Source organism: Gadus morhua, chromosome 14, assembly GCF_902167405.1.
Source record: "Gadus morhua chromosome 14, gadMor3.0, whole genome shotgun sequence".
Lineage (NCBI taxonomy): Eukaryota > Metazoa > Chordata > Actinopteri > Gadiformes > Gadidae > Gadus > Gadus morhua.
This window is the reverse complement of record NC_044061.1, coordinates 10,159,154-10,182,775: the sequence shown is the minus strand read 5'-3', so window position 1 is coordinate 10,182,775 and position 23,622 is coordinate 10,159,154. Positions and strand designations below refer to the sequence as shown.

At 45.6% G+C, this 23,622-nt stretch overlaps 1 protein-coding gene across 1 annotated transcript in view; it reads right to left on the bottom strand.

Annotated features, from left to right (window-relative positions):
* Positions 1-23,622, bottom strand: part of kiaa1549lb (KIAA1549-like b) — a 60,423-nt gene that overhangs the window by 6,832 nt on the left and 29,969 nt on the right. Inside the window, exons 5-17 of the mRNA XM_030377365.1 lie at positions 22,789-23,008; positions 22,250-22,383; positions 20,794-20,962; positions 16,437-16,496; positions 13,842-13,993; positions 12,934-13,105; positions 11,747-11,910; positions 11,471-11,506; positions 8,217-8,416; positions 7,254-7,381; positions 5,709-5,833; positions 4,261-4,514; positions 1,991-2,123 (exon numbers count right to left, since the gene is read on the bottom strand). Of these exons, the coding sequence (XP_030233225.1) occupies positions 1,991-2,123; positions 4,261-4,514; positions 5,709-5,833; positions 7,254-7,381; positions 8,217-8,416; positions 11,471-11,506; positions 11,747-11,910; positions 12,934-13,105; positions 13,842-13,993; positions 16,437-16,496; positions 20,794-20,962; positions 22,250-22,383; positions 22,789-23,008 (1,947 nt within the window). The remainder of the gene's footprint in view (positions 1-1,990; positions 2,124-4,260; positions 4,515-5,708; positions 5,834-7,253; positions 7,382-8,216; positions 8,417-11,470; positions 11,507-11,746; positions 11,911-12,933; positions 13,106-13,841; positions 13,994-16,436; positions 16,497-20,793; positions 20,963-22,249; positions 22,384-22,788; positions 23,009-23,622) is intronic.

Genomic DNA, 23,622 nt, shown 5'->3' with positions numbered 1-23,622 from the left:
TGTCGCAGTGGTTTGGTAAGGGGTAGTCGGGGGGAGAATCAAGTGCATCATGGTTCCCTCTCAGGTATTGTACATCCCAACAGATGTGTGCTTACCCATCTAGGTCACTTTGACTTTGTGACGTTGTGACCTGGCTCACTCTACTGTACATACGGTGACACGTGTGATGACAAGATGACCCAGATCTACAACCTGCAGAGCAGACGTCACCAGCACAAGAGGAGCCACCTCCTCACCTCGACATGCAGCCTGGGCTCCGGCGTTCTCGGGGTAAGAACGCGAGAAGAAGGGGTGGAGCCGACAGATGGAGAGGCTGCAGCCGACGGCAGGCGTGAGGGAAAACTTGGGTTTGAATCGACACAGAGCGGCTGCTGACTGCATTGTACCACGGTCCCGGGACGCCACATTAGCCTGGCAGCACAGACGAACTTAGATGGAGGACATCTCCCTACCCTTACCGACTCCACCACATCGGGTGTTCTGCTCTGTCCCCAGCAGCCGTTGTTCTACTCTACACTACACACTGTGAGTAAGGTGGCAGTGGAACATTATATATTTAGATTAGGACAGCATCTACAGTGGAGTAGGTAGAAAAGGGAAACACTAGAGTTGGAGTATGGTGACGTGACTTGAGTGACTAATAAAGTATAACATACCTATCCATTTCAACTACTGTCAAATGAGGCGCTTCAGTTGGTTAGTATAGCAGGTGGCATATCTGTCTCTGTAATCATCCAAAGAACACAGAATGAAGCTCTGATCAATCACAACAGTGTCTTTCTGACTTGGGGAAATACATTAATTTAAGTAAATGTATTTGTTTGCCATTGATTCAGTATTTTGATTATATACATCAAAGGGATATATTGTCTCGGTCTACAATTTCTATGTTTTCCTAAAATGAACTACATGGATGGATTCTTGGTAAGTGCACTAGCCAATACACTGCGTACACCCGGGCACACAGGAACATCGATAACATTAACCCAAGACATCAACCATTTTTAACCAGAGAGCGTGCTGTGGCTGCTGTCCCAATGGTTTGCATTGGTATCCTTGGACTCTGTCCAAGAAAAAGACTTCCTGGGAGTTCATTTGCTATACCAAGAAGTCTAGCAACAAACGTTTCCTTGAAAACCACCACCACAGCAACACGCACACACACACACAAACACACACACGCACAAACGCACACACACACACACAACTGTATCATAATGGAGGTAGAAAAGTGCAGAGCACGTCGGTCTGGCTTTCTGAAATCATACCCGATAACCCTATAAAACGAAACTGTTAAATATGAATGAGCCAGAGTGCATAAGAGCGCAGTGAGGTTGTTAAAGTCACACCTGGGAAGTCAGGTTTGGCGTCTACGCATGGCTGCCCTGGGCACTGCCCGAGACGCCAGAGAAGAGCTGTATCATCATCTTTATCTTCATCATCATCATCATCAGCCTCATCATCATCATCCTCCTCAACATCAGCATCATCCTCCTCATCATCATCAGCATCATCATCTTAAATAATTACAACAGTCTCACATGGTCTGTACAAGTGTGACTTCACAACAAGCACAAAATCGGGATCTTCAGAGAAACATCCCTTTAGTTATTCTTGTAAGGGGATAACAGAGAGTGAGCCTCAATAGGGACACTTATCGTAAATCTTCCAGTTAAGTTCCAGTTAAAAATTAAGAAGAAGACAAAGAAAAAGGAAGAAGAAGAAGAAACATAAGAATGACTAGAAGAAGATGAAGAAGAGGAAGAAGAAAAAGAAGAAGAAGAAAAATAATAAGAAGAGCAAGATGAAGCAAACGAAGAAGAAGAAGAAGAAGAAGAAGAAGAAGAAGAAGAAGAAGAAGAAGAAGAAGAAGAAGAAGAAGAAGAAGAAGAAGAAGAAGAAGAAGAAGAAGAAGAAGAAGAAGAAGAAGAAGAAGAAGAAGAAGAAGAAGAAGTCGAGGGAGAAGACGAAGAAGGAAGAAAGGACTCACATCATAGCCGCTGTTGCGGATGCCTCTCCTGGGTCTCTCCCTCATCACCAGCAGGTCTATCTCCGTCCCCCCTGGGCTGGGGCTGTTGATGCTCTGCCTGCTGCGGTAGGCCGGCTGCCCCACCTGGGAGTGCCTGACCGTTAACACAAGCGTTTGGAATTAGTATTGAAGTAGTGTGGGCGAGGTTAACGACTGGAAACGTTCGTAGCAATTAGGTGGGAGCCGTTAGCCTTCTCTAAGACAATGGCGGGGTGGTGGTCCGTTGACCACGCATAACGTGTAAACTCAAAAGGTTGATTCATGTAATGATTATTGTATTAATTGTTTGATTAATGGAACATTTATTTTCTAGAATTAACATTTGAGTTCGAGCAAATGGTATACAAGGCTGCTTACAAGAGCATACAAACAAGAAGATTGAGAGCAAATAATAGCTCTGGTGATCATCAATGTTATTTGTGTTAATTATCATCTTGCATAAATCTATTTATTTTATGACTATGTGATTATAAACATAAAGTTCAACTCCCATATTTGCGAGAACATCTTGCATCATCTGTTTTAAGTGCTTTGCCAAGTGCTCCAAGACAAACATAGCATTAACATCGCAAGATTAATGTTCCCCCCTCAAGTTCATCCTGAAGAGAATGTAATATTCATGAAACAGCTGAGGTAGCAAAAATAATTACCTGCATTACAATCAACTGGAGAAGATGGGTATCTTTAACCCTTCTCAAGGGCTGTTTACACTTCAGATTTCAAACATTCATGATTGTATACAGGTTTGGTAACAGAAATAACACATCCAACCTTTCTGTACACAAGCTTATCGCAGGATATCGCTTTAGACTTTAAAGACAGGCCACGGTGTATCAGAGGGGTAGTAACCCCCTTGTTCTGAATAAATGATTTCATCTTCATGTATTGCTGCCTCTGCAGCCTATAACAGAGCTGGGTCCAGTGTACTCCTGAGCCTAATATAGCTTATGTCTCATTATTATCGAGAAAGAAGATGGACAGCACATCATGCAGCACTGATAAAATGATTATGTAGGGAGAAAAATATCAGTACACTGACTTTATAAACAGCGATAACACACACACACACACACACACACACACACACACACACACACACACACACACACACACACACACACACACACACACACACACACACACACACACACACAAACACACACACACACAAACACACACACGCACACACACACCAACTCACACACACACACACGCTCCCACACTCTCAAACACACGCACACTCTCTCGCACACGCACAAATGCAAACACACACACACACACACACACACACACACACACACACACACACACACACACACACACACACACACACACACACACACACACACACACACACACACACACACACACACACACACACACAGACAGACAGCCGCCAGCAGTGCTGAAGCAGCATGTATGATTAAACACGCAGCCAACTTAACAAGCCATGCTATGGCGGGGCGGCTGCAAGTCATAGCCAATTGATTACTCTCTACATCTTGGCAAGATGTGAAATGTGAAGTATGATATCTAGCTCTTGCGCGAAATGCATCTCATATCATAAAAAAAGTTCCCATCTTATTCCTCTACGCACTTGCAATTTGTTGCCTATTTTCAAACAAGGTCAGCTACAAACATACAGTGACTGTATGTTTTGAGGGTCCTAAGTCACCCTTCGTTTTGGATAAAAACATAGTCTGCTAAATGACGGATGAATTTACTTAATTTAAAACGTAAAAGGCAAAAGTGTCCAAGCATTAGCACACAGGTTCCCAACATTTGGGTCGAGAGCCCATTTGGGGTCAAGTGATTTGCATATGTGGTCGCAGGAGATCGATGACATATGCTACTGTAGCAATGGATCATCATATATCTGTAACAGATATATGATGATCCATTTTAGCAAAACCATTGAAAAGAATAAGGTCTCATAGACATCCTGCCACATACAAACTGACTCCCTATTGATTCATAGCCACGAGCGAACAACTACTAATCCCTTAGAGTAGAGCGATGCGATTACGATCACGTGGACATCGACACAAAAGACAGACATTGATCGGGTTAAAAACAAACTGAGTAGAATTAGAGTTAAATATTGGGGTCGCAAACATTTTCAGGGCTAGCGCATGAGGTCAAGGGCCCAGAAATGGCCGGCCACGGCCTGCATTCGATCGCTCCCTCCCTTTTGGTCCCCCTCTCACACCGTCACCCCCATGCCCCCTCACCTCCGGCGAGACTTGACGAAGGTGGAGTCACCCCGCTCATCGTCGGGCTCCGGCGGTCTCCCTGGTTCTCCGGGGGTCCGCTCGTGTCCTGTGTCCCCACCCCGGGGCCGCTGGTCCGGGGCCTTGCGGCTGACGTTGCTGCCGCTGCCGGCGTCGGCCGAGGCAAAGTCGTAGTAGCCCTTCCTCTTGGCCTTCAGCCGCAGCTTGTTACGGTAGTGCTCGATGTCCGACTTCTGCTTCAGCGCCAGATTCACCTAGCGGGGGGGGAAAGAGGAGGCGAGGAGACGAGGATACAAGGAGGTGAGGACATACAGTACATCATTTTTTGGGAGTGACATGTTGAGGTGGAATATCAATAGAATAACGACGGATATCGCTAAGGGAAGAATGTTTCACTTAGAATTCCTTGATTTGATTCAAACCGTTTCAAAATGGTTTTCAATCAAATCCATTGTAAAGCTGGTGATTTTATTAGAAGTGAAAGCCTTCTCTGATAATTATTTCAATCGCTCCAATGCATTCATCCATTGGGATCACTGAAGGGACTAAGAGGGAGACAGTTCACATCAAGTTAGCATGCCGTCATTACATCATAGCCTAATCAGACCACGCCCCCTCTCTCTGCTGTGCTGCAAGCCTTGCCAAATACCATCAGAGGATTTAAATGATCCTGATTCTCATCTTCCTCAAGTTAATGTGGAGCAAAACCTTAACATGGCCTTCTTTCATTTCCCATCCTCTCTCAACACGGTGGTGATAAAAAGGGAGGCCTGTTTTGCTGTTGTTATTCATTAACAACACCATCCAAGTGCATCCAGGTTCAAATCCTTGCCAGGGGGAGCAGTAAATCCAGTACACAGGACGGATGAGAGGGGGGGAGGGGCTAGCCAAATGCTGCAGAACAAATTACTTTGAATCCATTTCTTCTTATAGTATCGAGTTTGCTTCAGCGAAACAGCGAGGCTACCTATACATGGTAAACATGCATTTATAGTGTGTGTGTGTGTGTGTGTGTGTGTAGATCTGTGTTTTCCTATACGTCAGCACATTTTGAGGGGTGCAGGTGTAAGGGCCTTTATATCGATGTGTGCGTGGGTGGGTGTGTGTGTGTGTGACTGTGTGTAGCTGGGTCACTGCATATGTGCATGTGCATGTGAACACGTGTGGGTGTGGGTGTGTGTGTGTGTGTGTGTGTGTGTGTGTGTGTGTGTGTGTGTGTGTGTGTGTGTGTGTGTGTGTGTGTGACCAGGTGTGAATGCTATTCTATACGTCAGTAGGTCTGATTCTGTGTGTGCATGTTTATGGCTATGTGTGTGTTTGTGTGGGTGCATGTGTCTGTTTGTTTTTCTGTGTCTGTGTCTGTGTGTGTGTGTTTGTCTGTGCCTGTGTCTGTGTGTTAGTCTGTGTCTGTGTTTGCATGTACGTGCGCGTGCATGTGCGTGGGTCACCTCTCCGTTGACGACGGCCGACTCCTGGCTGCGGTCGGAGGAGGCTGGCTGTGAGTAGGATGCCAGGGCTGCTGTAGGCTTAATGGAGATGAGCTGCAGGGAACCTGACGAGCTGTCATACGGATCTATCACACACACACACACACACACACACACACACACACACACACACACACACACACACACACACACACACACACACACACACACACACACACACACACACACACTGTAGTTAACGCTCTGTACGCCTTAGCACGCGTCTTATCATAACCATCATGGACTCTTCAGCCATTGATTCTGTCTTTTATTTGTTTTAATGGATCGTTCTGTAGCAAACAAACGGTTGGGGAAGGACCTCTGCTCTCTCTCAAGCCAATGACAGCCGTCCGTATACTCTCATCATACCCCTGTACACCTTACCCTGTTCAGGTGTACAGTGCACAAGTATTTTCCTGCTCAGGAAACCACAGATGCAAGTTAGCTATCTAGCAAGCTCTGGCCCACACGACTGTGTTGTGCTCAGTCCCTGTTAAATAAACGAATAAACAAGGTAATAGAATCATCTGCAGAAACCGGTTCCGTATCAAACATCTATCTCGTCGTTCTGCATTTCATGCACCACTGTTGGAAGGTAAACGGATTCCGGCACGGCGCTGATGCGAGCTCCCCACAGACGGCGGTGTTCTCCTGTCACTGGACGAGGAGGCGCGCCGCGGGTGATAAATCACACACACATCCCTGACCCCAGATGCTCGGGCCACTCATGTCTGCCAGCGATGAGCCCATCTGTCTTCGCACCTCCATTACCTCAGTGACGCGTTACGACACGAGCCCGCAGCCAGCCCGCCTCGACTCATCCCCCCCATGCATTATTAAAGTCACTAAAATACACACAATCAATACCGTTTTAGAGTCGGGCTGAATCATGTATGGATTTAACTAATGGAATTTATATTAAATCGTTTTATTAAGGACAGCGCCGTTATAAATGAAAGGATGTGGCTCATAAATAACAGAGGGAATAATAGAGCAGAGGATTAATCAGGGTTCTCGTCGCGCCAGTCAGTGATTGGTTTACATCTGTTAGTCCTTTGTTCCGAGACTTTCCCCCCCAAGGCTATGACTTCTAAATACTGTGTACAATGAACTGACTGGGGTCAATTTATGGATCAGCTTCTGCCATTCACTGCATTGAAGTATGCTATCGTCATACAATGTCTACCTCATGCATTATTAGGTCCAACTCTGCTCGCTGCCGATTGGATACCATTTTGAGGGGGGAAGGGGGGCGGGGTAGTATTCAGAAGGTTGCATTGGACCCGATTTCAATGGTGTGTGTGTGTGTGTGTGTGTGTGTGTGTGTGTGTGTGTGTGTGTGTGTGTGTGTGTGTGTGTGTGCGTGTGTGTGTTCAACGCAGTTGACCAGAGACATGTTTTATAAAACATGCTTTCTGAACTCCGAGCGTACGTGAGGGTGTCCACGGCGCCAGAGAGGATTGTGGGTAGGCATCATGTGTGTGCTGGCGTCCCTGTGCCTCTCACCCTCCCTTCTGCGCCGCTCCTCCTTTGTCACTTTGTGCTGCGCCGAGACTTTCTGCACCGTCACGCCCCTGCTCGAATTCCGCTTCTCTGATTCGTTGCCAATGACGGAACCGTCCTCCGTCGGCATCCTAGCGCAAGTAACCATAGCAACAGAGGAGGCTGTGAGCTGGGAGGAGAGAACACGCTTTGGCGCCCACAGACTCCGGTTATGTCATTACACGACGTCTCCACAAGCAGCACCACACACACCTGCGCTGCAATGACGATAATACCAACGATGATAATTATACTAATGATGATTATTATAATAAAAAAGAACAATAAAATCATATCACACCGTAATACAGAGCTCTAGAAAAAAAGGGCTTTCACATTCCTGGAATCGTAGGGATTTGCTTTCACACCACATTGATTAATCATCGTATAATAAGATGGCAACGTCAATGTCTGTGAAGACTAATTGTGTGTTGTAAACTGCTTTAACTTAGCCATGCTTAAACTGCCATTAATACATGAGGCAGGTCTACAGCTCTCGCTCATAAGAGATAATCTGCCCCCCTAACCTGCATGGACACCCGCTAACGACATTCTTTTAATCAGGAGGCTGGTGATGGCTTCACTTTGACAAGAGACAGATTCAAAAGGTCATTGGAGAAACATGCACACAAACACACACGGGCACACACACACACACACACATAGGCCCAAACACACGAATGGTGTCGTATTCTATACATATATAAGCTGCGGGTTGACCTCGGCACAATGTCATGTTTCATTATGGAATAGATTATGGCCCCATGACAACAACAAAAACGTGGAATGTGTAATGCGTGGCACGGAATAAAACTGAAACAAAACATTGGCCAGGACGCAAACAAGGCAATTATAATACCAAACCTGTCCAGGCCAGGCGTCGGGCCAGCCAGAGCCGTAGCACGTGACCAGGGTACGTGCGCTCACCGTTTGCCCGTGTCCGTGCCGGCGTGGTGGTTCTTCTTGCTGCTGGCCATGCTGTCCTGCCGCGGGGGCTTCTCCAGGGACAGGGGTCCGTCGCGGTGGGGCAAGGCCATCATGAGGGTGTCCTGGGTCACAGGCTGGATCTCCTCGTCGCCCCCCTGCCGCCCCAGGTGCTGCTTGGCGTAGTCGAATCCCTGCACCGGCTGGGCGGTGTGGGGCGTCGGCAGAGGGGGGTGGGGTAGGGGAGAGAGAGGTGGAGGTGGCGTTAGCGAGCTATAGCATTAAATGAGCCGGATGTATCTTTAGGCTAATCGGATCGATGCTGGTTTCATTGCTGGCCAGCACGAACCTCTCTCTCTTTGTGAACAATAATCGGCAGCCCACCCACTCATGGCACCCAGCCAGCGGAGCTACGCTTAGTTCGTGTCCAACAGTTGCACAGCCAGTTAGGTTGGAGAGAACCACGTTGTTGAGATTTCTGAATTCTTAAAGCCTCTCGCCTACCAACTGGGAGGGATTCAATCCGACACATTGTAGCTTTAAGGGGGTGATGTTTAATAATATAACCTAATATAAAGTGAGAGGCATTGATAATATACACTAGGCTTATCGACAAAACAATAGAAAATACTCTCAGACAGTGAGAGGGCTCACCCCTAGTTTCCTGTTTCACTACCAAGACATTCTACCAAAGACAAGGAATTTGTCAAGTGGATGGAGCGTTCAGATTTAAATTAGTGTGTCTATGCAGTGGACAGTCCGTACAATGTTGATTTGAAACCTTTACAGACATATATTTAATGCTAACTATTGCTGGCCCAGTTCGTGTTGGCCAATGAGGGGCTTACAGATCCACTACTCCAGCCCAATGATTGGTCGGAACAAGTATGAGTCGAAAGAAGTGAAACGCCCTGTTTCACCCAGATTTGAGGTAATCTGCCATCAGACTTTAGATTAATTTCCAGACCTTTGGATATTAATAAAGTCAGATTCTGAGGACAACACTCATACACAAACCCCGACATGCAAAGATGCATCCGGACTTGGAATGTGGAATGGCTTCTTTATAAACATGAAGAATTTGAAAAGGAAGGACTGCAGCAGGATGTAGGGCGCAAGGCTAGGAGACGAGAGAAGGGGCCTTGAGAGAGATAAGCATGGCTTTAATCGAAGCTCTTTTCATCCTCCCTCCCAATTCATGTCGAATAAATGAGTCACTGTGGGCAGAGTGACGTGACCAGATTCAGAGAGACGCCGTGATGAAGTTAGACATTACAAAGGATGAGGGGAAGGGGGGGGGGTTGTTAGGGTTGTGGGGGGCGGGAGCTGGGGGGGAGCTGGGTCACGCCTCGCAGCGGGATTCCCTTGTCTTACTTCACTCTGAATTGTCTGTGCAAATAGAAAAGGGCCATACAGATTTCAAATAGGTACACGGACGGATATGCGCACGCACACACACACACACACACACAAGCACACACGCAAACGCACAGACACACAAACCCACCGCCACATCTCTGCCACACACTTGTAAAAGATTCAGCAGTGCTGTCATAAATTGTCAGTCACACACCATTGCCTTACTGTACCCAAGCACCAGTAAAATCAATATGTCGTACTACCCTCAAGTGCCTACACTTCCTACCCCTCTGTCTCTTTTTAAAACACACACGCGCACAAGCACACACCCACACACACGCAAACACACACACAGCCCCACACAGGCATGCTAGCAAGGTGCGCTCAGTGATACATTCTTCAAGTTCTAAAGGTCCTGGCTGGTTTACACGGCTGATATCCTCCAGAGGTGGTGTAAAAGCAGGCTGCGAGCAGGCCAGGACATTCCATCCTTGATCTTGCAGTTAGGTCCATGGAAAAGAGACATAGATGTATATTGTACAGCACTAAAAAGAAATACATCTTTTTTTGAGGTTTAATATTATGGTTCAGAAATCAAACTGATTTTTGGTTGATACCGAATGGCATTCGGAGTAGGCCCAGACGTTGATATTGTCAGGAGCATTTACATTCGCAAAGCCGCAAAATAAAGCATGAAAATGTTCATATTTTTGGAGGTGGTAATTAATTATGTGGTGGTAATTAGGCTCTGTATTAACATGCTGAATAGTGACATCAGATATGGCTTTCATGTTCAATTCAACCAAATAAAAGCTGATCCCGATCCCCCTTGTGCCATAAAACGAGGCCTGGGAAGCCTTTTGAGACCGGCTGCATAAATGAAATCAACTTGACTTGGAGAGCCGAGACTCCACCCGTTTCCGCTCCCTTGGCAGCAAATCAACCCTCGGTAAAGCTTCGCTTATTAAAATGTGCCATTTCAGAACGAAGAAGTGCAACCACCAGCCATCTATTGGTAAAACTCAATCACATAAAGCAATGGGCTTTGCACATTTACAAACCAACTGGCATCTTATTGCCATCTTAGGGTACGGAGATCCGTGTATCTGTGCTGCAGGGTTCTAAGGACATCATGCCAGATGGACTTTCAATAGGTTCATCCAGCCTGCCTAGTTTATCCCCCTCATCGCCTTGTTACTGTCCACTTAACAACTGGCACAGGGCTTTGCACACGCATATACAAAACACAGGTGCGATCACATTGCCCACGCACACTGACGGGAGATTACAAGGTCAATAGAACCCTTCTCGCGTCGTCTTATTCGCACGAATCAGTTTCAGCCGGTGGACGTGGGTAGGGCATACTCACGCAGCCTCAGATACCGGCATGTGTGTGTGTGTGTGTGTGTGTGTGTGTGTGTGTGTGTGTGTGTGTGTGTGTGTGTGTGTGTGTGTGTGTGTGTGTGTGTGTGTGTGTGTGTGTGTGGTCGAGGCCTGGTCTATTGAACTGAGGGGAGAGCTTAGCGTGACAAACACATTATAGATTTGCATTGCAGCACCGGGAAACACCAGCAGAAGTATTCCATCAAGTGCCATAGCTTGGGTTTGTGTCAGTGCGGTGAAGGGTTTTACAGCCTGTATGGGGGTATGGACGGATTAGTGTGACCTTACGACTCAGAGCTATCTATAATGATAGAAGGCCAAGTCGACTTACAGTCAATTATAGAAGCAGTGGGGTTCATAAATCATCACAAATTGTTGTTGTCAGAGAAATTGAATTGAATTGGTAACATTTTTTTTAATATTAAGAAAAGTAAAAAAACACATAATACAAAATAAATCAATTATTAAAGATATGATAGATATAAATGATATGGTAGATAGAAAATGGTAGCTACCTGGTGGAAGTAGCCCGCATCCCTTCGATATGCCATCTGGAAACACAACATCTGAGTAAGAATCACCTCCCTATTCCGTTGAGTCAGATGATAAGATTGTATTATATTGTTATTCAATATCTTGCAGATAAAGCATAACAAGCTGAAATCATAGCTCAGACATTCAACCAATCCATAAATCTTCCTACAGTCAGGTGCACACACGCAAACACACGCAGACACACGCAGACACGTGCAGACACACATACACACACACACACATAAATGCATGCATACCTTGGCTCGAGGGTTGAGGTTGCCAATGGAATCGGCCTTAAAGTCATTTTTGTTCTTCCTGCACAGCACAGCTGTGATGATGATGATGATGAGCGTTACCACGGCAATGGGGGCCAGCACCGCCGCAAGGATCCAAAGGTTGTTCGGTGGATTCTTGACCACCGCTGAAAAAAATGTCAAGATCATAAATACTTTATTTATCGAGTGTTCTCATGTCGATTTTCCATGCATCTATAAGTAAACATTGCAGCAGAATCAAACCATTGGACAGTTTCAAAACATTATTTATGAGTACAATGGAAACCTTAAATAGCCTTCGCAAACCACCAAGAGCACTTCAAACTCTTCCCACTCCGGCAAAATAATCAGACAAACAGCCAGCCTGATGCCGCTGCTGGAGGTGAAGGTAAATACACACACTCCATGGCACACTGCAGCACCCACTTCCCTTTCCTCTTGCTTGACAAGCTTTACTCTGTGTCCCTCTCTCGGATTCTCTCATCCACTCTCTTGCTCCCAGTTTCTCACTCCCTCGCTCTCTTTTCTGGGCACTAAAAAGAATTGAAGCTCAAACAAACAAACAAACAAACGTTGTGCCCGGAGCATCGCACAGAGATTAGGAAAAAAAGGAAGACAATCTGCCGCACCTTTTCATCTTTATCCTCGCACCCACTGTGCACCATCTGTACTCTCTCTCTCTCTCTCTCTCTCTCTCTCTCTCTCTCTCTCTCTCTCTCTCTCTCTCTCTCTCTCTATCTCTCTCTTTCTCTCTATCCTTCGCTTGCTCTCTCTCTTTTGCTTCCTCTCTCTCACTCTCTCCTTAGCTCTCTCTCTCCCTCTCTCCCTCCATCCTTCGCTCTCTCTTTCATGCCCTCTCTCCTACATGCCCTGAAGGGTATCTCTCTCTCTCTCTCTCTCTCTCTCTCTCTCTCTCTCTCGCTCTCTCTCTCTCTCTCTCTCTCTCTCTCTCTCTCTCTCTCTCTCCCCCCCCCCCCCCCCCCCCCCCCCCCACGATGGGTGACAGTCCAAAGCGTTAGTCTCCAATCCCCTTCTCCATTCCTTCCCGTTGGTCTTTACCTCTCCGCCCTTCCGTCACACCTACTGTCTGCTCTCTGTCAGGTTAGTTCCAGTGTCGGAAACACTGGGGGGGGCCGGGCTGCGGGGCTTAGCTGTGCTTTAGTGCTTACGTTCAGCCTGCAGCTGGACGAAGTAGCCCAGGGTGAGAGCCACGGTCTGGGAGTCCACCGTGTTCAGCACCTTGGCCGCCGACGCCCCCGGCAGCGGAACGCCGTTCTGCTGGGCGTAGTAGGTCATCTCGGCCGGGCTCCTCGACCCCGCCAGCCTGCGGATGCTCACCATCTGATGAGACGTACATAAACATATGTTTCATTTATTTCAAAACAAGACTTATGTTTGACCTGCATATTAGCAATGTTTACTTCCCGGGATTGGGGTTGGATTCCCATCAGGGGCCGCCCATGCACTCACTGTATTCTGAGGGCGCTTACAGAAATAAAAGCATCCACCAAAATTAAAGCCTTCCCCGGAAAAAATGCATATATTTTAATTTATTTCGAATTAAACACTTCACACACTCAAACTAAATGGAGTACTCCACTAGCCGGGGTAGTACTTAGCTTCCTTCGATTGCAAGTGCTTAACGTCTTAGGTTTGACGGTTTTCAAATGAAAAGACAGCCGGCTTTGCCATTTCATTAGCGAAAAACGCACAGACAGCGCTCCGAGGATCACCGGCTACTGCGTTGTTTGAGGCATTTTCGTTTTGTTTCGCTTAGCAATTAGCAGACGATGAAGTGCAAATCGCTGCAATTACCCTGGTCTGGCTGCACACTGAAGGAAAAAACAAAACCAACAAGTAAAACTGTAGGGTTGCTCTCGACCATGAGTCCTAATAAACAGTATAGAGTTGACTGTATACTGTCAGTTACGTTTATGTTGACAATTGCGCTTCTCATTTTTGTACGCAAACTACACGCATCCCTGTATATATATATAAAAAAAAAAAGGGTTAGCCAATGGCTTCCAGGAGTCTCCACACCCCTTTCGGGGCGGGCCGAGACCCCCCCCCCCCCCACCTGAATGGTGTAGCTGCCCACGGTGGTGGCCCTCCGGAAGCGGGGCCCCTGCTGGCCGGCGGCCACGAACAGCTCGGCCAGGCGCCGCTCCATCAGGCTGGCGAAGCTGCGGTAGTGTCCGTCCAGACTCACGTCGTCCACGTCGTGGATCACTGCGCAGAGAGAGGGAGCCAAACACACGCACCGGGGTGAGGCGGGAACGGGTGCATGCGAAACAACGGGGGTGCACAAGATTAGAACACCCCCCCCCCCCCCCCCAACTCTTAGAGTTGTAAGGAACGATTTTGGTTCTACGTCGATGCAACGCAATGACCACGCAGACGCCTCGACGCAGCATTGAACCTGTTTTGGGTTCTGCGTCGGCTTCACGTCGGCTTTACGTTAGCGGACTTATCGCAGCGCTTCCTGCTGCGTCGCCTCGACGCGAGGTTAACATTTTTTGGGAGGCACACGTCAGGCCCTTGCGGTGGAACCAAGGAGGGTCCGCAAGGACGTAATGGCTCCATAAACCCCATCGCGTTGCGTCGACGTGGAACCACATCTAAGCCTTAGGGGAGGTGGGAAAGAGAGTCGAGGACTTAAGAGGGGGGAGGTTTGTCTAGTGGGTTGGAGCCTGAATGTCTGCAGTCTACCCTGTAGAGTGGAGTCCACCTTGAGCCATAGGTCTTGCTCCTTTTAAAACATGTTGATGAAACAATTGAAACATTGTGCGTCATAAAAAAATAATAATGAAGGTTCTTCTTTCTTTGGTAGAATATCTCGGTATAGCGAAAGAGGAAATAAATAAATAATTAAGGTTCGAATCAATACTGCAATTGAAAGATGTGAAGTCCATTGCATTGCGCTTAATGAGGTCGACAAGCATGAGTATAAAGACAAAGAATAGCTATTAGGCAATCCGACACAGACAATACTAGAATGTCATACTAGACCATAGTTACAGTATCTCACAAAAGTGAGTACACCCCTCACATTTTTGCAAATATTTTATTAAATCTATTCATGGCACAACACTGAAGAATTTACACTTTGATACAATATAAGTAGTCAGTGTACAGCTTTATAACAGTGTAAATGTATTTTCCCCTCAAAATAACTCACTTTTGGGAGATACTGTATATTAGACCTATTTCTTCACAAACATAGCCCAATGTGAACAGTTGTCTGGGCGGTGGTCAGTGAAACACTACAAGCATTCCAACAGACTGGTCTAGAAGGCTACACACCGAATACAGAGAAAGTACAGATCTGGCCCAAGGGGAAGAGAAGGTAAAAGTCAGGATTAGTGGCGGTCCGGCTGAGCAGCACTGCACATCAAGGAAGAGCTAAGGCTTTCTGCTTCTGACATAACCCAGCATATGTCCTCAGGCTGATGCAAATGCCTGGCTGCTGCTCGAGTGCGTGTCCGTGTCGGTATGTGTGAGTGTGTGTTTATTTTAAGATTCTACCCAGTAATAGTCTCTCGCTCTCTCTCTATCTCGTCTCTCGCCTCTCGCTCAACAACTCCAAAAGTGTGAGGTTGAGGTTCTCCAGCTTTAGAGACAACACAACTCTATGTTGAGTGTGTATCATGTTCATGGAGCGAGCAGATCCCATTACCCAGGACATGACCTTGACTAGATAGAGCCACTCCTGTGAGTAAGTGCGGGGTTAAGAGCTGCAGGATCCCTCCCCCCCCACCACCTGCATTAGACAGAAGACTGGGTGACCCGCGTCCACACATATGTTTATACTGCTGTGGGGTCTTTAACATGTGTGTCAAAAATAAGGCAAAGACAAAGAAACTGACAATTCAATACTTTTTGTATTTGTTCATTATTTACGCAGTAAATAATGATTTAGAGAGAAACGGGATTTTTATATTTTTTGTATATCAGTGAAAGATGAGGGAGGGATCAAGGTGCAAACGTGTACGATTTGGCCGACTGTTGAATCAGCCCTGCACTAAATCGGGTGAAGCACTTCATTACCAGAAAGTTGGGGCATCCACTCCTATTGGAAGAAACAGGGACATGCAAAGTCCCCCTTCTCTCTCCCCACAAACACATCACTCCACTATAGTGGCAATATAGTGCACTATTGTAGAAGATAGGGCAAGGCTTACTCTTATACTTATAATTTATGAAAAATACAATTTGTGTTATTGTTTCGGTCTATGTTGCACTTATAAGAATGACTAGGGTAGATCTTAATGATGTGTAGCCTTGACAGCTGCTTCAATAAATGCCAGAGTGACAAGTAAGATAAACTGTTAAAGCAGCAATATGAGTTCCAATACCCATTAACTGGCTCTCTCTAATTGTTTGGAAGAAAGATTAACATCTTCCAGATTCAGTCGATAGCAAGTCCAATGATAATATTCTCATTCAGGCTGCTGCTGGGTTCAATCCAGTTACAAAAATGAGTCGATCACTATTGATCGTGGCGAATGAGTCATTCGATCAGAAAGTCGTCGTAAAGACGATTGCCATAGATGTAAAATACATCTCTTGTGGGTTGGTGATGTAAATACTGTTGCAAATTAGATTTTTTTTCAATAGTCTTTAATCACTTTAATTCCATTGCTGTTCATTTATAATATTAATCCAATCTCACCTGTGATTACCCAGAAGTCTCTTGTGGCGATGGAGGAGTTTAGATTGTGGTATTCAAGTGCTGTAAGACAGTACAAAAACAACAGACGAATGAATTAGAATCCTCCAGACATCCAGAGTTTTAGTCTCAATAATAAGCATTCCAATGCCGTAGTATCATGCAGATGAACCAAACGTTTTAGCATTTTGAATCTGGTGTTGCTTTATCACATCATTTATTGAATATACAGCCAATTATTTGAGAGTCAAATTTGTTGCTCCTAAGTTCTCCGTTTTGTAATATCTGGTCGCTTTTGACATTCAGACTTTGTAAGCTTTCTTTTTTATTTTCAAGACTTCCATTCAGACGTTCCTCATGGACCTTGAGAACAGAGGTGAAAAAATGGGTTGACAGAGGTATTCAAGCAGTCTGTTGGAAAGCAAAAGCACAAAGGGATGTGTGATGAGCTGCCCTGATGCCTGAACTCTTCACCGCTGCATGTAACCCTGCTTGCGTAACGCAGACCGGGCGGGCCAAAGGAGGAGACAAAGAAAGACAGGTAGACATACAGACAGGCAGCCAAATGGACATTCATTGAAGCATTACATCAAAACACATTTATTTAGCTGGAGCTTTTGTCCAAAGCGATTTACAAGTGCATTCAACATTGACGATATAACACAAAAGCTTAAAGAATCATTTGAGTAAACACAATTAATCTAATAATCTTTAAGTGCAACAATATGGATAAAAGATATAGTAACAGAGAAATAAGAAATATAAATAAAAACATAAAAAATAAATGGGTTATGTATTTTTTTTGCATTGTCATTTGTTGTGGTACATGCATAAAAACAGACATGGATACAGCAGATACATATATTGTCCCTACATACATAAAGACATTCACACATAGAGGACAGGGATCTTCAGCATGTTAACAGTGACACTGGAGAACTGCTTTAATATAACCCCATAGATATAATCTTGTGGAATGCTAATCAGTGATGTGATTTGACACGAGCACTAGCTGTTTTAATGAGGGCTCGGGGAACAGCTCAACATCCACTAAGATTGAGAACACAATGCTGCACATCAGCCTTGATGTTCTCCAGAATAAATTGTGATGAAAAAGATACAAACTATTCATCAGGACCTTGTCGAGATAGTACAAATACAATGTGTATTGAAGTTGTCAGTATTGTCTGACAACCAGAATACATCAACATGCGCACACACAAGCACGTAAGCAAACAGACGTATGTACGCGCACACACACACACACACACACACACACACACACACACACACACACGCACACACACACACACTCACACACACACACACACACACACACACACACACACACACACACACACACACACACAAACACACACACACACACACACACGCACACACACACACACACACACACACACACACACACACACACACACACACACACACACACACACAAACACAAACACAAACACACACACTATTCTCTCAAACTAATCAGACCCTTTATTTTGAGAAAGCATGTGAAAAAGGTGAACAGCTTTGTAAAGTGCACATCACAAGCAATTGAACAAGTATGGGATAATGGAATTTAGCTCCACTTAAACAAGGCCTGGGGTGATACGAGTACCTTACTCCAACACACACATGCAAACAGGCACACACACTCACACACGCACACAAATGCACACACACACATTATGTTTTACTATGATAAAAGGCTGTGAAGCAGGAAAACAGCCAACATATGGCAGGGCCCCTGGGAACATTGTTGTCAGAAAAGTGCAAAATATTCCTAGCGGCATGGAAAGATCAACACGACCCAACGTATTATCTCTAAGAGCAACGCTCTCCTTGCTTCCTGACACTATTCTCCGGAACGATCTCTGTGACCTTGTCATGAGCTACGACCTTAATCCCCTTGGGACCATAACTGATGATGGGACACACAAATACATTTGACTTCACTTGACTTACATTTTATGTGGAATGACAAGCAGTCTTTCGAGCTCTCGGCTTCACGTATACAAGGAAGACGTTTAACAGTAGTCCCGCTCACTACTACTGCCCTTTTTGTTAATCTCAATCCTATTCTGGTGCTGAGAGGAGCAGTTAAGGGGTGAGTCGCCATAGCTCATTCACGCCTTCAGGTCGACTGGGGACCTTGAGACATCGAGTCATATCGCTGCACCATCCCGCCTGCATGCAGTAGAACCCAGATAACTACTACACATCCACTCGGGGGTGGGGGTTGGGGTTAGGGGGCTAGTGAGTAGCAGAGCCATCCTTCATTATGAGGGCCCAGGGTGACATGGAGCATACCCCCCATGCTAATGTGTCCTTGGGTTGCAACCAGCTGGAGCTAAAGCTGCGGTACGTAGCTGCTTAGCTATGCCACTCCCCTAGAACAAGTTTAAGTTCACGGTAGAAGTAGGAGGATAAAAATGGAACAGGTCCAATTATTTAGGAGGACCTTTTTGTGTTCTGGGTTTGGGTTCCTGGGAGATTTGTTTGCGTTTGTGACTCCCTGGTTTGGAGAAGAAAATAGACTGTATATTGGAATAATGTGACTACTACGGGGACCACTACTACTACTTCTACCTATTGCTTTTAGCAGGACGTTTGAGCCCAACAATTACTCCACATCATCTCCTTGACAGGAGAAGCCCAAGAATTGTGGACTGCTCTAAATCATCTGCATTTCAGAGACTCCCAAAGAATTTTGGTTGTGGGGCCACTGCCTCAGAAAGCCATTAAGAAGTACTGCAGATCTCTCTCCAGTATCTCTCACAGTTACCCCTACGCCCCCCTAAGTCCGTTATGTGCGACTCACATGCACAATGCCAAAATGTATCATGTGGCCCGGTACCCAGTCACACTGATACTGTTCTAAGACTTTTCCTTGCATAAGTAGTATATTAGAATACTTGAATTATTTAACCAATATCGCCCATGAGGGCGTGCTGTTATACTGAAAATCTGCATGGCTAAACTTCGTTCATAGGCTCGTGCATTTTTCCCTCCCTCTCTCTCTCCAAAGATCTTTTTTACAATAGTCCTACAAGCAATCATTTATTTGTTAACAGTAAGAAGCAACGACAGATTATGATTTGCTTGTTTATTAAATCATTTATTCGGTTCCGCCAAAACAAATAGTTCCACAACCGGACTGGGACTTGACTATTGCCAAGCAACACATAAACATTTTCCTGTACTTGCTTGCTACTTTGTGTGGTTCTACACGTTGCCGCGGGGCAACTTCTCCTTATCATGTAAATTGATCTGTATGTTTTCATTTATTGTGCAACCAGTGAAGTAAGAGTCTGTTCACAGTTCCTCTGTTCACAGTTCCTCTGTTGATTCAGATGAATCAACAGAACAACAAACAGCTCTATTGTTTTGGGCTTCTTCCCTAACCTTTGCCCACTCCTGACCATCATTAATTTCATTATTCAACTCAAATGATGTATTTGTGGAAAATATGTATATCTTTGCAGTGCAACGGTTTGGATACAATCAAAAATAACGATCTAATGTAATGGTTTAAATCGTAGATTAGAATGGATAACGATTATTATTCCACTGCTTTGTTGAATACTCGATTCTGAGTGGTCAATTAGGGCGTTTAGCAGTCTGTTATTTCTGAACAGCAGACCACTGCTATACCTCAGAGCCTATTGCTATGAAGGCTATTTCCAACCTTACAATCTAGCAGAATGGATTTTCTTTTTTGCAAAGGCAATAAAACCCTTCAGTGTGATTCAAGACCTCTCCGCCTGGGTCTGTGTTCTGTATTACCCTGTCGGGACACTTTCGTGATAATGACCGGTTCACTGTACTTTTTCCATTACATCGAACATACAGTTAAAAGTCCCAGTGCTGTTTTACTCTATCAGCACTCATGGAATGCCCCTTGTCCTATCAAATTACTTGGTCGGAAACAACTGTTGGATAAATGTATATAATATATATTACATTAGGCTATATGTCATTGTCGGAGCCTAGGTATTATTGGAGGCATTTCATGGTTGATTTTGTATGTATATTAGGCACTTTTGGAATAAGAGCTAGAGTTTGTGTTATAATATTATATAGTCATCCTTATTTGCCTATTCCTCGGAAATCAAACCAAATTTTCATAATTCTACTGCTCACTCAATGATGAATGATGAACTCATCAGTCTATTAAAACAATCACGGACTCACTGGGTATTCTTCATCGTTGGCTGTATTATATCTAGGCTGTCTCTAAACCACCCTCTAGAACAGCCGTGTGCTCTCCAATGGTCAATACAGGTTTAAATATAATGTTTATGTATATATAAATATATATGCATATACATATAGATGAAAGACTCACGCTCTGCGATGACGAGTGGGGGGTAGAACAGGTAGTAGCCCACCAGCTCGGCCGTGAGACGACCCAGCAGGCTGGAGGCGGTGGTGCCGTTGAGGAAGACGGAGCCATTCCTCACGCTGTAGACCAGGGACACAGCGGGGGTCCGGGACACCGGGGAGACCCTCAGCATCTGGACGGAGACAGAGGGGGTGAGGAACCACGTGGATCTACCAGGAACACACATCTCCATCGGATAACATGGAGGTGTAGATAGAAGAAGGGGGGAACCAAAGGAATACTTATCTAAAATGAACCAGGGCCGAACCAAAGGAAAACATATCTCGAAAGAACCAGGGTGGAAACAAATGAATATGAATCTAGAAGGGACCAGGGCAGAACCAAAGGAGTATGAATCTAGAAAGAACCAGGGAGGAATCAGAATGATACATAACTAGAAGGAACGAGGGTGGAACCAAAGGTGTATGAATCTAGAAGGAACCATGGTGGAACCAAATTAATGATAGATGAACCAGGTTGGAACTAAAATAATACATATCTATTCCCATCTTAGGTGTCTGGAAGTATCTTTGATTTACTAAGGTAGTGATCATTTGACAAAAATAAACTGGCTTTATATAATTGTAGGAAAGAAAGGGATAAGATAACAATTAGGATGACAATTGCGGCAGGGGAATCCAGATAAAGAATACGCTGTATTAAATGAATGTAAAACCTAAAGATGGTAAAGCACTGCCACACTTATTCGCATGAGCTTCTAATCACTACAGCAACGGGAATTCGTGGGCACCAAGTTCAGTTCAATTGCATGCTGTCCCCCAAGCTGAAGGCCTACAATTTGCAAGGAGAAGCTACCAAAGGAAGTGGAATTCCTGGATGTGCACAAAAGTGTTGAGTTGAAGTTGGTGAAGGCGGACGGGCATAATGCAGACAGAAATTAACATTTTGTTTAAATGACTGAACACCAAAGGCAAGAGGCCACCATGAAAGGCAATCAAAGGTATTTGAAACTGTATCAATGAATAACGAGATTACTCACTTTGAAATAAATCAAGAAGCCCTACAATAAAGAGCAACCAGGGTCATGAATATCGACCTGAAACCAACTCACTAAGACACAAAATGATCGAACATCATTTGTGTTTTAATGGTTCACTTGCTTTGACCGTTTGATACAAATTTATTTTAATGTAAAACAGTCCAATTAGACCCAAGGATGCAAGTGAGAGATCATTAAAAAATGGGGGAGCGGATAAATTATAAAAAATAACAAGTACTGTAAATGGAGGGGGGTGATACGGGTAATTATGGAGCGTGTGTTAGCCTTTACCTGGCAGACCGCCAAGAAGCACATTTCACACTCAACTCCCAAGAAGGGGTTGAACGGAGAATAAATGGGCAACAGTTGACTCATGTAAACTCTACAAGGTGTTTGGGGGGGAGGGGGGGGTTAGGGTACCTGAACAGAGAGCTTGCTGTGGCTCCCCAGGTGCTTGGCCTGGGCTTCAGAGAAGGCGTTCTCCAGCCTCTGTTCCATCATCTGAGAGAAGCGGCAGGAGCGAGGATTATCCCCCGCGCCCACGAACCGCAGCACTGGAAAGGCAAAGCATATCACTGTTCAACCGCCGGCCTGTGGTGGTGGGGTGCTGTTGTTGATTCTTTTCTGCTCTGGGGTTTGTTATTGCTTTTGTTGCTGGCTGGGAAGCATACGGCATCTGTTCCCTTCGACGCTTCTGAGAGGATAGACACACATAGCTTCCAGCCAGCCAGGTAGAATGCGTTTTTTATGTTTTGTTTGCATGTGTATTGTGCAAAGGTTTTTTCTTTCTCTCCGTTTTCGGGGGATAACAAACCAAGGTTCCCTGCCCCTGTGAGCATACCAAGACATTGCCTGCTCATGGAATAATTAATTACAACCAGGCCTTAACACAGCTAGCGTGCAGGTCCCTGGTATTGTCCCTTCCCATTCATCTCGACCGGTCTCCTGTCTTCACTGACCCGTTTGGAGCTGGAAGCCACTGGCTGAAGTCGGCCTCCACAAAGCGGTGGGGATGGGCAGGGCCGTCACCATGGGGAGGTACTGACGCAGGTCGGCAATCAGCCTATCACGGCCGTAGGAGCCCAGGCCCTCCAGCACGGCGGCCGGTGTGTACACCGCACCCTCCCCGGTGACGTGGTAGGCCACCGTCATGTTGGGAGAGCCGAACACAGTCTCCACCTGATTGGTAGAGAGACCCAGTCAGAGAGGGAGAGAGAGAGAGAGGGAGAGAGAGAGAGAGAGAGAGAGAGAGAGAGAGAGAGAGAGAGAGAGAGAGAGAGAGAGAGAGAGAGAGAGGGCGCGAAAGAGAGAGAGCGAAGGATGGAGAGAGAGAGGGAGACAGTGAGGTAAGGAGAGAGTGAGAGAGAGGGAGCGAAGGAGAGAGAGAGAGAGGGAAGTAGATAAAAAGAGCGAAGGAGAAATAAAGAGAGAGAGGGATATAGAGGGAGTGAGAGAGAGGGTGAGAGAGTGAGTAATAGAGAGAGAGAGAGTGAGTAATAGAGAGAGAGAGAGAGAGAGAGAGAGGGGGAGAGAGAGAGAGAGAGAGAGAGAGAGGGCAAGGGAGAGAGAGAGACAGAGTGAGCAAGAGTGAGAGACTATTCTAGTTGGATCAATAGGCATAGGCCATCAATCATATATGGTAATGATCTGCCTGTCTACACAATGACACCAGGACTGGATGCATAGGGCAGATAAAAATGGAGGGTGGTTGGCTAGTAGTGCCTATGGTATGGACCAATTGTACAAGGCACACACCTAGCTCTACAGCACGGACAGTTCTGGGTCAGTCAACA